The sequence below is a fragment of the Harmonia axyridis genome, chromosome 3 (assembly GCF_914767665.1).
Source record: "Harmonia axyridis chromosome 3, icHarAxyr1.1, whole genome shotgun sequence".
NCBI lineage: Eukaryota > Metazoa > Arthropoda > Insecta > Coleoptera > Coccinellidae > Harmonia > Harmonia axyridis.
Window position 1 is genome coordinate 62129750 of NC_059503.1, and position 17090 is coordinate 62146839.

A 17090-nucleotide genomic window follows, 5' to 3' on the forward strand; every position below is an offset into this window, starting at 1 on the left:
GAATTGTCTTCCAAGATCTTGTGATTTAATACCGCTAGACTACTTTCTTTGGGGCTATGTAAAGTCATTGGTCTATGCGGATAAGCCACAAACCCTTGACCATTTGGAAGACAACATTCGCCATGTTATTGCCGATATACGGCCACAAATGTTGGAAAAAGTCATCGAAAATTGGATGTCCAGATTGGACTACATCCGAGACAGCCGTGGCGGTCATATGCCAGAAATCATATTTAAGATATAATGCCACAAGATTATCTTGTGGATAAATAAAATTCATGTCAATCGAATAATCCATCGTTGTTTTATTGCAATTTGAAGTTCTATAGCTCTAAATAAACACCCTTTATAAGCCCCTTTTGCAATATTCTGAGAATCTTCATAGCATAAAATTTTTATTATTTTTATGTTTCATTGCAATGCTTGCTATCGTTGCTATTCTACTCTTCTTCATTAATTTTTCGGGAGTATTAACAAAAAAAGGCTATTATGTGGCATTTTTGAAAAGACGATCGAATTACCTTAATAACAAGTTGTCTCTCTATGAACCAAAGTAATTGATTTTTTTCAGGTTGTGCAAGAGCGGAGATATTAGGGGTGGTACCTTTTTAAATTGAAACTGTAGGTACATTGTGATCACGTGAAGGTTATTTCTGCAATACTGTTAAATTGATCACTAGTATAAGTGAATAGTTCTAAACAAAAAACATCTATCCCATATATCTGCATCCACAGTAAAATAACGTTTTTTTTGTCAAAGAATTTTATTATCCCACAAAAAATGTCTTCGATGAATCGGAAATATAGGTAAATTCAGTTATTCTTTGTGTAGGTTTTAATAAAAACTCTAGTGTTTCTTATACTTATAAATGGACAGTCTTATTTGTATTCTCTTATTGAACAAAAAATTTGTAGTAACAAGTACAAGGTATGGTTAACATTTTATATCCTTTAAAATTATCCCCGGTTTTTAAAAGACTGATCAAATCTTTGTTCAACTAATACAACATTCAACTTCACAGCGATCAATTTGAGTTTCTGAAATCTTGTATAGTGTAAAATTAACTTTTCTATGTTATCTGGAGCTTTTAACTTGGAGAGACAAATTAAAATGCGGTTCAGAACCTCAAAATAACGCTTGACCTACAATTTACGTTTAATATTTGACCACAGTGTTAACTGTCAGAATGTTCAAATAAAAAGGACGCTGGACCATAGAATTGACAGGTGTTGAGTTGAATTTTACGTTGATTGGCCTTTCAGAAACCTGCCTTTAAGCCTTAAATTCGATAGAAATAGGTATAAATATTCCGAAATGAAATAGTGTATGGTATATGTTACCAAGTTGTAAGGAACATTCAGGACAGTTGTGATTTGTTATTCAGAGAGTTGAGTTCAAGAAAAAACAGAAGGCATGTATTTTGTTCTCAACTCGAACAGTTTTCCATACCAAACATGATTATAAATAAATGAAATGCTGCATTAAATTTTGTCTTCAGTTCAGTTTGGCAAATAACGATTTATCATAATGCTTGTCTCATTTATAATATTATTGTATATTGTAAATTTTTTTTCGACACTTTATTTACACCAATTCAAAATACTAAACCCGCCAACTCCAATATTCTTTTATCATATCCGACGCCTTCTCTCCAATCATGTACGCTGGTGCCATCATATGCCCTGTGATTGAAACTGGTACTACACTGTTATCCACTACCCTCAAATTGTTGATACCGTATACCTGTAACTGATTATTTACGACTGCCTCCTTGTCTTGAGGAGGTCCCATTTTGGCTGTACCCGTTGGGTGACGCAGAGAGTACGATTGATGTCTTATGGCACATTTCCAATACGAATCGGAATCATAGTCAAAACCTCGACAATCTTGAACTATGGAAGGCTCGATGTAAGCTCCCAGCTTCTTGAAACTTGGCGTCTTGACGAATTTCTGTACCTGCCTGACACCAGACAGCAGGGTCTCGATATCGAAATCTTCTTTGTCAGCAAGATGGTTGAGATCGATAAGCGGTGGCGTCATGATGTTTCCATCGGCCAGTTGGATACTTCCATAAGATTTTGGACGCATCAGCACTATTGTGATAGAGATGGCGTGAACTCCTATCACCTCCTTATCAGATCTTTCATCTTGGTTCTGGAATTCTTCGACGTAGGGAACGAAAAGGACCTCGACGTCTGGATAGTTTCCCTTGTCCTTGCTCACGTCTGTTTTCAGATAGGCCACAAGGTCTGTGAAAATAGCAGCGAGAGGCCCTTTGCCGTTCTTCAGGTAGTTGATCAGATCTTCGCGGTCGTTTCTCCGTACAGCCTTGGTGTTATTAAATATGAATTTCAAGCCGGGAAAGCCTAAATGGGTTCTTAGTGGGGTTCCCACCATGAGGTCGGATAAGGGATCGATCTTCAGTTTTTTCAGTTGTTCTTTTGGTCCTATTCCAGACAGCTGGAGAAGTTGTGGGGTGTTCAGGGCACCTGAAATATTCATCAAGCTATGTTATATTCAATATAGTAATAAGTTATAAAAAATGAAATATTCGGTGATCCCATTTATTATCAAGAAATTATTTATGAATCACTTGAATTCTGATCTATATTCAAAATTGGGATTTAGAATTTGCCATTACAAATAATAACAGGTGTTTTTTTCGAGGTACATAACTTTAAGTTGGCATTACAGTTCAAGATGGCGGCCGATTCAACAGCTGTTAAGTGATTTATTCTCAGTTTGATTAGGCAATTCATCATGAATAGACTCACGCCTGAACAACGCTTGCAAATAGTGCAATTTTATTTCGAAAATAATGGTTCTGTGCGGAATACGTATCGCGCACTACGTCCATTTTATTTTGTTTAGCGATGAAGCGCATTTCTGCTTGAATGGCTACGTCAACAAACAGAACTGCCACATTTGGAGTGAAGCTAATCCTCAAGTGTATGTCGCAACACCGTTACATCCAGAAAAACTGACTGTTTGGTGCGCTTTATGGGCTGGTGGAATCATTGGTCCGTATTTCTTCAAAAACGATGATGGCCAGAACGTTACAGTCAATGGTGATCGGTATATAGCTATGATTACTAATTTTTTCATTCCTGAATTGAACAACCATGATGTCCAGGAGCTGTGGTTCCAACAAGACGGCGCAACATGTCACACAGCTCGTGCCACAATCGATTTATTGAAAGACACGTTTGGTGACCGCCTAATTTCACGTTTTGGACCTGTGAATTGGCCTCCAAGATCTTGTGATTTAATACCGCTAGACTACTTTCTGTGGAGCTATGTAAAGTCATTGGTCTATGCGGATAAGCAACAAACAATTGACCATTTGCAAGACAACATTCGCCGTGTTATTGCCGATATACGGCCACAAATGTTGGAAAAAGTCATCGAAAATTGGACGTTCAGATTGGACTACATCCGAGCCAGCCGTGGCGGTTTCATTGCCAGAAATCATATTTAAAATATAATGCCACAAAATTATCTTGCGGATAAATAAAATTCATGCCAATCGAATAATCCATCGTTGTTTTATTGCAATTTAAACTTCTATAGCTCTAAAAAAACACCCTTTATTTTGTGAAAGCTTTTTTAAACATGGGCTTCGAGTGAGATCTGAATTCTTCAAAATATAATGTTGATTTTAATGAAGTGTCTTAATATTACCAGTACTTTTGTAGTACTGGAGTTCAATATCAAAGGAGTCAAATGATTAGTAGATGGATCAGACAACACAGGAAGTAGTTCTATAGAAAAACATATTGAGTTTGAAATAATCCTACCAAAATGAGATTGTTGAGTAAAATCATAATGACATAGAAATCCGAAAACGTTTTCTTGATAGGTAAATATTAATTCATACCGAGATTGATACAATATACCTATATGCATTAGACAATTTTCCAACTTTTTAACAATGGCTTGTCAGTCATGTTAATTGTCTGACGTTTAGTCCTCAACCTCGGTGGCCTTCTTCAGAGGTATCTCGATTGAAGATTGTATCTTGTGAAATTGTGCACATATTTTATTGCCCACCTCGAGGGACAATAACTTTAATTGCCGGATGTTCGATGCTTTGATATACAGTGTGTGAATAAAGTAAGCAACAAAATTTATAACTCCTCATTGAACGTTTTCAAGCATAAAATAAAATTTAATTGTGACGTCTTTCATTTTTACAGAGTGGTTCATTTTTTTAAATGATTACCGAAACATTTTTACGCTGATTTATTTGTATCTGTAAGTGCTAAATGGTTAACAGAGCTGAATTCGTACATTTGCGCTGATTTTTGCATTGAATGAAGATTTCCTTCCATAAAAGATTCATTTTTAACTTTCCCAGTGAACGTGTTATTGTTCCAAAAAACTTTCATCTACTGTACCATTTTTTTTACACCATCAATTTCCACCGTCTAATAAATCTAAAAAATTGAAGCTGTCATTTGAAAAAAAAATGACGCCATCTTTAAAAATGAACGACGTCATAAGTAAAATTTTCATACCATGGTTAACTGAAAACTAAAATTGATGTGTCCGAGCGTTTTGCTTGAATACAAATAGCGAAGTTAAATTTTGTTCTTTGATGGAATAAGTTAAATATTATATAGTACATTACTTAAGTCTTTCTTTCCAATTTATAATTTGAAAATAAACTTGGAGGCCTAAATAGAATAATGAATATTTTGTGTCTGATCCAACAGCCTCATCGATTCGGACAAATAAATTGTCGAGATACAAACTTCGATCGAGATATCTCTGAAAATTGTGCTAATTTCAATTCATCAAAAGTTATTCCTTCGACCTCATACTAGACTTTCCTCCCTTACATCTACATGTGAGGAAATGTAGCCTGCTCGAAGCAATAAGAATTTCCCTTAATGGAAAGCTCTTTCCTGGAAACTGGGTTGAACATATGAGGATACTGAATCAATTAGATTCAAACCTCCTCGCAAAACCATCGGATATTATGTCAATCACCTTTTTTGATTTTGAAAGTCTCGTAAATCGTCTGGACAAAAAGTCATTCATATGGTTCACAGATGGATCAAAAACAGAGAAGGGCACCGGCATTGGGATATATGGACCTAAACTGAGGATCTATAAAGCCCTGGGAAGTGAGCCCTCGATTCTACAGACCGAGGTAATGGCTGTTTTTGTATGCGCCAGGAGTGTCTCGAAATGAACCTCAAGGGGGCGCATATCTACATCACCACGGACAGCCAAACCACGCTGAGATCCCTGGAATCGTGTTGTCAGGGGTCATTGCTGACTTGGGAGTGCCGTAACAAGATAAAGCAACTGGCCAGATGAAATAAGGTGACTCTACTATGGGTACCAGGGCACTGTGGGGTTGGAGGAAATGAAAGAGCTGATGAACTTGCAAAAAGTGCATCAAGTTTAACACCTGCTGGACCTGAGCCTTTCTGTGGGATAGGAAAAGACCAATATAAAGCTGCGGTCCAGCTATGGGAGTTGAACAGCAGGACAATCCACTGAACAAACACTCCTAGACTTGTTCAGGCGAAGAAATTCGTGAAGATTTCACCTACCTACGCCAAAAAGCTCCTGAAGCTGTCGCGAGCCGAGCTTCAGGTGATGGTGGGACTGCTGACGGGGCACTGTCGGTACAAACATCGTTTGTACCGTATGGGAAAGTCAGCGGATGAGATTTGCAGGCTCTGTGGATCGGAAGCAGAAACAGCCGAACACTTGGTATGCAAGTGTCCGGAGCTGGCCGGCCTAAGAACCATTCACATGGGTAAGCCGGTCCTGGATACCAGAGAGGTAATGGCCAAGGCCCCTAGGAAGGTTGTCAATTTTATCAACGTCGTTGACGACCTCCCTGGGTTTCTATGAATGAGTAGGGTAGAGAACAAAAGATCTGCATGGTCGCAGTTCCCGGAAGGCTTACCGAACCAAAACGACCCCAGTTCAAATAATAATAATATTCCTTGGACCTACCTGCTGACACAATCACTTCTTTCGTAGCCTTAGCGACGTGCAATTTTTCTTTGTTGATGAACTTGACTCCATATGCTTCCTTAGTTTGTGGATTGATCAATATCTTGGTTACCAAACTGAAAGGTTTCACTACCAAATTTGGTCTGTTCTTGGTCTCTTCTAAGTAACCTTTGGCAGAGCTCCATCTTTTTCCGTTTTTGGTAGTACCCTGAGAGAACCCTATGCCCAACTGTTCTTTTCCATTATAGTCCACAAAAGGTATGTGGAGTTCATAGGCGGCTCTCAGAACTCCTTCCGTGAGGATGGATCTGTCCTGAGAATTTTCCACGTGTATCTTTCCTCCGTACCTATGGTATTTTCTGTCGAAGTTGTTGAGATGTGCGTCTTCCACTTTCTTGAAGTATGGGAAAACGTCGTTGAAACACCAACCTTTGTTGCCCAGATCTGCCCATTTGTCGTAGTCTCTGGAATTTCCTCGAGTGTAGAGCAGACCGTTGATGACGGTGGAGCCCCCTATGGCTTTTCCCATTTCTATGACGCATCTCTTGTCGGTTTGACCTGCAAAAAATTGGCGATCGGTCAACATAATAAAACAAAAGATGGTAAGCTTCAAATTTTATGAGGTATCTATTAATCGATTACACAGTTTATGGTGCTGTATACCTCGCAATAGATCTCTAAAATCAACTGATGCTGAAAAATAAAAATGAATTATACTGATAACATGGATCATTTTTCCTAGGAAGAAACACTGAAAATGGACTTTTTCTTTGCCTTTTTTGATATCTCTCGAGGGATATTTATTGTTTATTAGCTCTCAAATACCATTGAAACTAAATTTAAATTCCTCAAAACTACAATTAGAAAAATAGTGAACAGTGCAAATCGATCGATTCGGATAACGAGCGCTCAAAAAGGAGGAAACCACCGATGCCAAATGAGGAACTTTTGATCGTTCGTTCATTTACGCGCCAATTGAACCCTACATAAAAACTACATAACAATATACACTGCGCAAAAAAATTAACGCACATTATGGAAATCTCAAATTTATTCTACAACTGAAGGTGTTCTCAATGATTATTATTTTAATCAGAATTATGCATGCATATGTTATCCACTTTCAACGTTTTTCTTCAATACAGATGTTTTTTCCCAGCAAAGATGGGATTATCAGATTTTGAATGTATTGGCTCCATTCTGAAATCAGTTGTTCTCGATCAATTCTAGTGATCAATAGTTTTTTTTTTCGTTTGATTTTCTACACTCGATCGCTATGCAACGCGAAACACGCAATTTGACCCAAGAGGAATGTGCCCAAGCGGTAGTTTTGCGAGAAGAAGGGTGGACATACACAAGAATTGCAGAAAGGTTTGGAGTTTCCCATACAAGTGTGTCCAGAATGTTGCAGCGATTCAGGGGGACAGGTATGAATGTCCGAAGACCAGGACACCCAGGACAGGGTAGACCACGGGTAACAACTGCCATTCAAGAACGTCACTTGAGAGTTTCTTCGTTGAGACAACGGTTTGCAACCGCTCGCCTCCTTCAAAATCAGCTTGAGCAAACTCATGGGGTGCAAATTAGCATTCAGACAAGAGACCCAGCTCTTACCCCAGCCCGTCGAAGAGCGCGTTTGGATTTTGCGAGAGAGCATATCCATTGGGAAGAGGCTGATTGGTAAAGAGTTCTCTTCACAGATGAGTCTAGATTCTGCCTCTACCATTGTGATCGACGTTCTCTTGTATACAGACGTCCACATGAAAGATATGCTCAGTGCAATTTCCTGAATACTACTGGTTTCGGGGGAGAATCGATTATGTTATGGGGTGGAATATCTTTGACTGCTCGCACAGACCCAGTGGTCGTTGATAATGGAGCTACGAATGCTGATAGGTATATAAGGAACATTCTTGAAGAGCATGTAGTACCATTTGCCCCATACATTAGTGAAAATTTCATTTTTATGGACGATAATGCTAGACCCCATCGTGCGCGCATCGTTCAGGAGTACCTTAAAGAGGTTGAAGTGTCTCCAATGGAATGGCCAGCAAGAAGTCCAGATCTCAATCCGATTGAGCAGGTTTGGGACAACCTCAATAGAAAGCTGAGAAGTTCAGAAAATCATCTAGCTACTCTTAATGACTTAGGAATCCAACTCAGAGACATCTGGGAAGGATAAGATCAGAACATTTTAAGATCACTCATTTTGAGTATGAACCATCGTTGCCGAGCTGTAATTAACGCAAGGGGTGGAAATACCAAGTAGAACTTTCATATAAGATTCGGTGAAATCCTAAATCTTTCTTCCATTTAATGTGTCTTGTTTCGTTCAAAACCTTCCCGAGAGAACATAAAAAATAAGTTATAAAGTCATATTTCATTAAAATTGAGATTTTTAGAATGTGCGTTAATTTTTTTTGCGCAATGTACATGATACATACTTATCTACGATAAACACGAGGTAATAATACAATTGATGATCTCTTTCATTTGATCCTTTTATTTTTGGTACCTTGACATTATTACCTTTGTTCGACAATCGTAACGTGATCTTTCATCTATACATTTCATTAACGCATTGAAGTGTGAAGCAGTCTTAATGAAATGACTATAATAACAAAGGTGATAAAAGCCTTACTAATTTCGGCAATTAATTATTAGATTCTTTTGTTATTTATGATTTGATAATGAACTAGGTCAAGTTTGTAATATATTATTTCTTTCAAAATAGAATTATTTGGAAATCATTGATATAATACGTAAAGTTTGAATTTCATTATTATCGTCTTTCCTATTAACGAAAAAAAGGTGAATGTCACGAGTCACCAGTTGAAAATTTGAATTTTTATATTATTTATTCAATTGTAGCAACTTATTGAATATATCTTAACACTTTAGAATTTTTTCACAAATTGGAGAATCTGGCTACCCATGACATTAAACTTAATGTTATGGTATCTTAAAGAATTGACTTGGATACTTCAATAAATGTTCTTTAAATTATTCTTCCTTAACTATATGATCGATTATTTTTGATAATTAAAAAAAAATTGTTGCTTATATTTTCACTCACCCAAACACCATTTTTTCTGGGGAATTGTTTTGTATCCCCAGTTGTACTTGGTACCAAGTAAATCTAAGGCGTAATATGGAATCCTTGTGATTTCATCTTCATAACCTCCAGCTTCCAAGAGGAGAATTTTCCATTCTGGTATTTCTGAAAGGCGATTCGCTACCACTGCCCCTGCCGCTCCTGCGCCAATGATTATGAAATCGTATTCTTCCGTTTCTGAGGAACAAGAAGATCAGTACATAAGAATTGTTGAACCTAAATGATGTGTAATTTGTGTATTTATTATGCTCCATAATATTTTAAGATTCATACCTGCATAAATATTATAAGTGATGTGGTTGAAATATGGGCTTCAGTAATACATGTAATTTATATTTTTACGTTTCACATAATGAACTTAGGACGGAGAACGAAAGATTTTTCTATTTATTTTCAGATTAGTTTCAAGTTTTGGGTCGAAAAAGTTATGACATTTAGAAGACTATTTCTATATATCTTTAAATTATGGTGTATGTTTTGATGTCTGAACAATTAAGGCATCCAAAGAACACCAACTCTCTTCTGCATCTCTAGAACGGTAATTGATTTCCATGATTCATATAAGCCATAAAAATTACTGTAGAAAGTCCTAGAATTTTCCGAATATCTCGAACAAAAACCAAGTCATAGCGAACTATTTTAAACAGTCTTTTTTCAGATACACCCTATAACTCGAAAACGAATGAAGATATTAGTATGATCTGCTTTTGGATATCTTATCATTGCGGAAAAAGAGATCGGGGGTCTTCAGTGAGCATCGAATTTGGGAAATCCTTTACAAAATTTTACGTTGATCGCGTCACTATAATATAAAATTGGGGCAAAATAACGAATGACACATTATTTTGAAGGTTGAATACGCTAAAATATTTCTGTTTGGTGTGCTTTTCGATGTAAAAAAACTCGTTAGAAATCACGGGTCAAGTGCATTAAGTGATCGGGTTTCTGAACAAAGTATTGAGATGTTGAAATTATTGTCATTTGCTTCTAGGCAGTAATAAAAGTCTCATTTACTGTTTTCAATAACATTTTGTTGCACAGATGAGCGTAAGATCAATAGTGTTTATATGTAACGAGTTAACACCTGGAATATTACAAAATGTAAGAGGAAATGTAGTAATAGTGTTTTTGTTCAACAAAGACACTTGTCATTTAAAATTGATAACTTATAATGATTAAATAATAAATTAAAAGTCGTTCCGAAATTGCAATGACGAGATTTCTCCACTGCAAATGAAAATTGAGATTGATCGGCATTTCTAAGAAAAACTCATACTTTTTTTTGATGTGGCCCATTTTGTCATATTTTGCGTATGGTTGAAGAACTTTCTGACTGGGTTCTTTATTACAGATTCATTTTTAGTCTGTTCGGAAATCGCTTGTTCGATTCTTCCAATTTGCGAAAGAAACGTTCGTATAACAGTTTACAATAAATTTACAGATTTTTTTCCACCAAAACATTTATAGTTTCTGTTTTATTTCATTTTGAAAATTGAAAAGTTTTTCCATCATATGTCGATTATTTCAATGTTGGGTTTCAGAATGTTTTCATTTTCATGGAATTACCAATATTTCTAAAATAGACGACAACGAATTTGTGACACTCGATACACCTTCAAGATGAAAATTTGGTAGAGATGTAATGAAATTTCAGGTAGTTCTCAAATTTGAAATTCCGAATTTGGTTCGAAATTCTAGAATATTCATTATTCGTCTTCATAATAATATCTCAAAATATGTTCCATAAAAATATCTTACCTCCTGTAGATTCTGTCAAATTGTACTGTGCTCTATCTGCTAAGACCGCTTGGGGGGCATATTGTGGGGATAGTGTCAATAACTCTTCTATGCCCTTCTCGAACTTGTCCACATAGGCCTCCACATCGTCGAATGGAGTCCCAGAAACATCGCGAAAACTGCAAAATATCAGTGCACATATAAGAGGAAACTTCAACATTTCAAGTCCGTCGACTCGGACGCTTCAGCTGCTTTTGCCGGGGTCAAGATGTGTGTGTGACACAGATCGAACGGGTCTTCTTCGATGGATACTTTTGTTAGATCTCGGTCGAGATTGACTTGGAAAAACCGATTCGGATGCGAGTTGGTAGGCAGAGACCAAGTTCTATGCGAATGGAAGATCTGCAAAAAATCACTGTAATAAACTATCGATTTAGTTCAATATTTCTGTAAGGAAACGCTTATAGGGGAACTAACAGGTTATTTATTTATTCATTCACAGAAAAGAGTCGAGGTGAAGATTTCAATAAAAGACTCAACATAAAGGGTGTTTTTTTAGAGCTAAAGAACTTCAAACTGCAATAAAACAACGATGGATTATTCGATTTACATGAATTTTATTTATTCGCAAGATAATCTTGTGGCATTACATTTTAAATATTATTTCTGGTGTATGACCGCCACGGCTGGCTCGGATGTAGTCCAATCTGGACGTCCAATTTTCGATGAATTTTTCCAATATTTGTGGCCGTATATCGGCAATAACACGGTGAATGTTGTCTTCCAAATGGTCAAGGGTTTGTGGCTTATCCGCATAGACCAATGACTTTACATAGCACCATAGAAAGTAGTCTTGCGGTGTTAAATCACAAGATCTTGGAGGCCAATTCACAGGTCCAAAACGTGAAATTAGGCGGTCACCAAACGTGTCTTTCAATAAATCGATTGTGGCACGAGCTGTGTGACATGTTGCGCCGTCTTGTTGGAACCACAGCTCCTGGACATCATGGTTGTTCAATTCAGGAATGAAAAAAATAGTACTCATGGCTCTATACCGATCACTATTGAATGTAACGTTCTGGCCATTATCGTTTTTGAAGAAATACGGACCAATGATTCCACCAACCCATAAAGTGCACCAAACAGTCAGTTTTTCTGGATGTAACGGTGTTTCGACATACACTTGAGGATTAGCTTCAATCCAAATGCCACAGTTTTGTTTGTTGACGCAGCCATTCAACCAGAAGTGCGCTTCATCGATAAACAAAATTCGCTTATGAAAAAAAGGAACAACGGGAATCTCATTTTGGGCCCATTCGACGAATCTACGCCTTACTTGATGATCTTTGGCTTCAATTCTTGCACGAATTGGATTTTGTAAGCACGCAAACCAAGATCCTTCCGCAAAATCTTCCATAAAGTGGATGGACACGGATCCAATTCCTGTGCTCGATTGCGGATGGACTCATTCGGGTCTTCCTCAATGCTACGCTCTACAGCAGCAATAGCTTCTTCTGTACGCACCGTACGGCGTCTCTGGGGATGCGAGTTATCAATAAGAGTAAACGTGGTGCGAAAACGTTCCATGGTTAATCGAATTAACTGCTCTGATGGACGATTTTGTCGACGATAAAATGGACGTAGTGCGCGATACGTATTCCGCACAGAACCATTATTTTCGAAATGAAATTGCACTATTTGCAAGCGTTGTTCAGGCGTGAGTCTATTCATGGTGAATTGCCAAACCAAACTGAGAATAAATCACTTGACAGCTGTTAAATCGGTCGCCATCTTGAACAGTAATGCCAACTTTAAGTTATATACCTCGAAAAAAAACACCCTAGACAAAATAAAAAAAAAACACAAAATTCTCAGTAATCAACCGAAATCAGAAAAACACCAAAACAATCCATAATATAACATTGAACTAAATAATTTGTCACATAGTCCAAGAAGATCTAACCGAATTTTAAACACATTGACACTGGGCAAGTTCAGTACTCCATTTGGCAACGCATTCCAATTTTAGAAAACTCGGTTGGTAAGAAAATGCTGCCTTGGTGCTGTCCGGAAATGTTTCTTGCAGAGCTTCAAATTATGTCCTCTCAGGTTGTTATGATCGGATAAATCAAGACCAAGACCCCTGTGCAAAACCCTGTACGTGAAAATTAGATCACCTCTATTCCTGCATGGTAAATATAAGTAAATTCATGATCTTCAATCGGATATCATAGGTAGATCTTATACGTCTTATGGTATACGGGTGGCCCAGCGCTGGACTGACTTCAACAACTCGACATCACCCTTGAGATTAGGACACCAGACCAGACCGCCAACTCAAAAATAGGACGGACATAGATCTTGTATCTGTTGCTGCATATTCTGGGGTCGCAATAGAGAAATGATGTCTTGATGAGATGTACTGTGTTTCGAGCCTTAGCACAGACCAAATCAAATCGCTGGAAACAACGACGCCAAGGTAATTCTGCGAGGAAGTCTGCCTCAGCTGGCGTCCAGTCAACACAAAACGAGTACGGGGATTCTTCTTTCCAATGTGGAGAACGACACGTTTGTCGAGGTTCAAAAGTGGCAGCCAATCATTACTCCATCTGAGTAAAGTGTTTATATCTTCTTACAATATTTTATCGTCCGAGGCAGGAGCAAAAAATTCAGTATCATCCACAAACATCCAGCGCAATACTCTCAAAAAAGTAGGCATACCGAACGTGTAAAGAAGAAATAATAGTGGTCCCAAAACGGATCCCTTAGGCACCCCACTAGCTACACGTCTAGTAGTGGAAACAGATCTAGAAACCCTGACAAAGAACTCTCTTCCACTCAGGAATGCTCGAATCTATTCCAGAAGTGCACCTCTTATCCCGAACTTTCTCAACTTCGCAATAAGTCTCCTCAACCGCAACGGAAACAGAATTTTGCTAGTTTTTGGCTGATCAAATTTTGAAAATCTTCTGAGAACAGATCAAATACTATATTCTCGAATTTATTAATTTTTTTAGGTCTGCACTTCTTTTCAATGCAAGACCCTATCGTCCCATCGAGAATTTTTGGGATGCGTAACTAATAGTACACTAGCATGAATTGCACACCACACACTTACATTATCTGGATGTAATGGTGTCTCAACAATTTTGTGTGTATTTCCATAATTTCTATATTGGAAAACCTATAGTTTGTTTATATATTTGGTCATTGTAATTGATCCGATTAGAAAAGAATGTATGGAAAGTTACTTTTTGCAGCACGGAAACTACTGAACACAATTTTTTTTTCAAACTTCCGGCTCGATATTCGAAAAACCATTTTTTTAAGTTCTTGAATATAATTGAATGTATGAGCTGGGCATCAATTTCATTGATTCTTGAAAAAAAAATAGGCTATTCGAAAATTTATTCAGCTAGATGACAGACATGATTTTCCAAAACTTAGCAAACACGAAGCAATCAAAATATATTAATACAATCACTAAACACTTCACGTGAAATTTGGTCTTCCCGTTATTTAACCTGTCAAACGTGTTCTCAATAATTTATTGATAATACTCGTTTTATTTTGCTTTGGTTTACTACTACTATTTTCGGGTCCACGATTCACGCAGAAGCAAGTGGTCAATATATTTTTGGTTTCACTGGTTTTGGATTTGCCCATATCGAGTTTTTTCTGAAGTTAACTTTCGGGCTATGCTTCTTGATCGGATTAGGGACCGTGTTACTTCAACAATTAAATGAATGACCTTGTGATTTCGCTCAGAACTTCACGTTCTATTATAGATTCACATTGAGCAATTTGGTTTGAAATCACCTTTTTGAATCGTTCATCCTGAGTGCTATCACAATGTTAATCTTTGAAGATGCCGCCCGTTACCATAACTTTTGAAAAAATTCTAGGAATGCAATGACTTGATATCGGGAGCATTTGAGTGCTCGTTAATGACAAGCGCTTGTGATCTTACAGTGTTACATAGCCTTTTTATTAACTTTGATCTTGTATGTATGTTATAGGAAAAATAGGATGTTTCTTTTGCAATATTTTCTTGAATTTTCTGTGGTTGTCACTGAAATAACAGTATACAGGGTGATTCAAATTTTGATGGTATCGACAGCACACAGCGCATAAACTTAAACTATTATCGACTCAGAATGGTCCGAAAGTGGTGAAACACGATATCATCTTGTTTCTTTAAATGGGAATGCCCATATTTTATATCATAGTAATAACCTCCACGAAATTCCGATTTATAAATACTCACTTTTTTCGAAAAATTTCATGGTTTTAATGGTTTACACTTTTAAACATTATATCTCGAGAACCAATCGTCGTAATTGTACGATTTATTTTTATTTGATTTCCGAATAGTTTTCAAGTTCTGCAAATATACAGATCACTGTACAGGTGGTCCGAAAAACACTGCAATTTTTTCAAAAATGATGTTTAAAAAATGTCCAGAAGTCCTTTTTTTCCAATGGTATGTCGTGAATTTTTTTGCATATCGTATAGCCTAGTGAGTAATCTTTATTTAGGTTTGTGCCTAAAAAAAATATTTTCAAAATGCTTCGCATTTCATATTTTGTGCTTAGGCTGACTGTATACTTTTACGCAATTTTATGATTGGCTATAAAAAGAACACAGGATTGAAAGAGGACTGAAATTCTACATCCAAATGTAAATTTTCATCTCGATCGAAACTGCAGTTTCGGAATTTTCAGGAATACAACATTTCTAATGGCCATATCTTGAAAATTTTAATTTTCTAGGTGTTTTTGTTCGAAAGATCTCGTGTATACAAGAAGCCGGACAGAATCAAATTTGCGGACCTAACCTAACATAACCCAACCGCAGTATTAGGGATCCGAATCTATCTTGAAAATTTCAATTTTTTGGGAGTTTTAGTTCGAAAGTTATCGTGTTTACATACGGCCGAACAGATTCTTAATAAGTAAGTTGAACCTTATCTTTTGACTGGATGGAATACTTCAAGAAATGGAGATTCAAAGTGAACTCATCGAAAACAGTTGCAATCTACTTCGGAGGAACAACAGTAAAGAAAGAGGAAGCAGGAATCGTCAAAATAGAAAAAGATCTGGGAGTAATACTGGATGAAAGAATGAATTTTAACAAACAGATAGAAGAAAACAGAAAAAAGATAAGGCAATTGCACGGCAGATTGTACCCATTGCTCAACCCTAGAAGTAAACTTTCTTTAGAAAACAAGCTGAAGATAATAAAAATAGTGGTAATACCAAGCATTACGTATGCAGGAGTTTCCTGGTACAATACGAAGGACAATAATAATGATCAGTTGCAAAGTACACTAAATTCAGTAATAAGAACAGCGGTTGGCGCCCCATGGTATATAACTAACCAACAAATCAGAGAAGAACTGAAAATTGAAACTATTGAAGAAATAGTCAATAAACAAAGAAAGAAGACAATAGAGACGCGGAAAGAGCACGAGAATAAGGAATTAAGAAAGATAATACAAATTAAAGTAAGAAAGACCGATAAGAGGAAATACCTCTTTCAAAGAACTGAATAGAAGAAAAAAGTGACATGAAGTAGGGAGGAAAGCCTCCCGATCAGACAACAGCAGAAAATAGGAGAAATGAAATTAGAGGCGAAGGGAATGTAAATTCCGGACCTTAAACAAAAAGAAGATTTGAGCTTATCTTTTGAGACCATTCCCAGATCAAAATTCGAAAAACTACAGACATTGTGACGAAAAAAAACTGGATATATTCCGCAGGATGGATCATTATTGCCTCCTATTTAAAATAATCGAACTCACGAATTATTTGGATAGGAAATGTTGAGACTCATTCATTTTCTCTGTAACATCACGAAGTGAACTATATCAATGCATGAGGAAAATAGCCGGAGATTAACCTTTCTTTCATTCAGAAACAATTATTTAATTATCATATCGAGCTTCTCATAGATATACAAGTTTTGGTTATTGGAATTATAAAAATCTACACACCTGTGTCGAGAGTTAAATATTATAAGATGCCAATATCTCAGACAACAAACACTTCTGGTTCAAACAGATTCATCACACTATGCTTCTCAAGATTACTCGATTATCAAAAAAAAAAAAAATGTTTCTCGCAAGAATCTTCCACTTCTTGCATTCCCACTCCAGAAATTAACCAGATAATACGCGGCAATTGCAGAAATACGCTGAGCGTGTTAATCTCCTACCTTCGCGTGGAAAGAATGATTTCGACAATTTCCAATGTTAAGCAC

The 17090-nt window shown here is 36.9% G+C and overlaps 2 protein-coding genes across 3 annotated transcripts in view; one reads left to right on the forward strand and one right to left on the reverse strand.

The window, feature by feature from the left end:
• LOC123674766 (flotillin-2) overlaps positions 1-17090 on the forward strand; it is a 374288-nt gene that overhangs the window by 37219 nt on the left and 319979 nt on the right. The window lies entirely within an intron of this gene.
• On the reverse strand, positions 834-17050 carry LOC123674757 (glucose dehydrogenase [FAD, quinone]-like). Of its 2 annotated transcripts, none has more exons than XM_045609824.1 (5): positions 16825-17050; positions 10851-11231; positions 9054-9269; positions 5978-6535; positions 834-2490 (listed from the first exon to the last, which is right to left on the reverse strand). In XM_045609824.1, exons 2-5 carry the CDS (start codon positions 11047-11049, stop codon positions 1604-1606), a joined length of 1860 nt encoding a protein of 619 aa, XP_045465780.1. In that variant the 5' UTR covers positions 11050-11231; positions 16825-17050; the 3' UTR covers positions 834-1603. The 2 variants fall into 2 exon arrangements, with proteins under 2 accessions (XP_045465780.1, XP_045465781.1); XM_045609825.1 differs by having other exon boundaries at positions 850-2490; positions 10854-11231; positions 16825-16923.

Bases quoted from the DNA above. Each gene is read 5' to 3' on its own strand.
- LOC123674757 (XM_045609824.1), bottom strand. From the start codon at position 11,049: ATGTTGAAGTTTCCTCTTATATGTGCACTGATATTTTGCAGTTTTCGC. The intron at 6,536-9,053 runs GTGAGTGAAAAT...AATTTTTTGCAG, and splicing joins CCAGAAAAAATGGTGTTTGG to GTCAAACCGACAAGAGATGC. The intron at 2,491-5,977 runs GTAGGTCCAAGG...TGAATATTTCAG, and splicing joins AGAAGTGATTGTGTCAGCAG to GTGCCCTGAACACCCCACAA.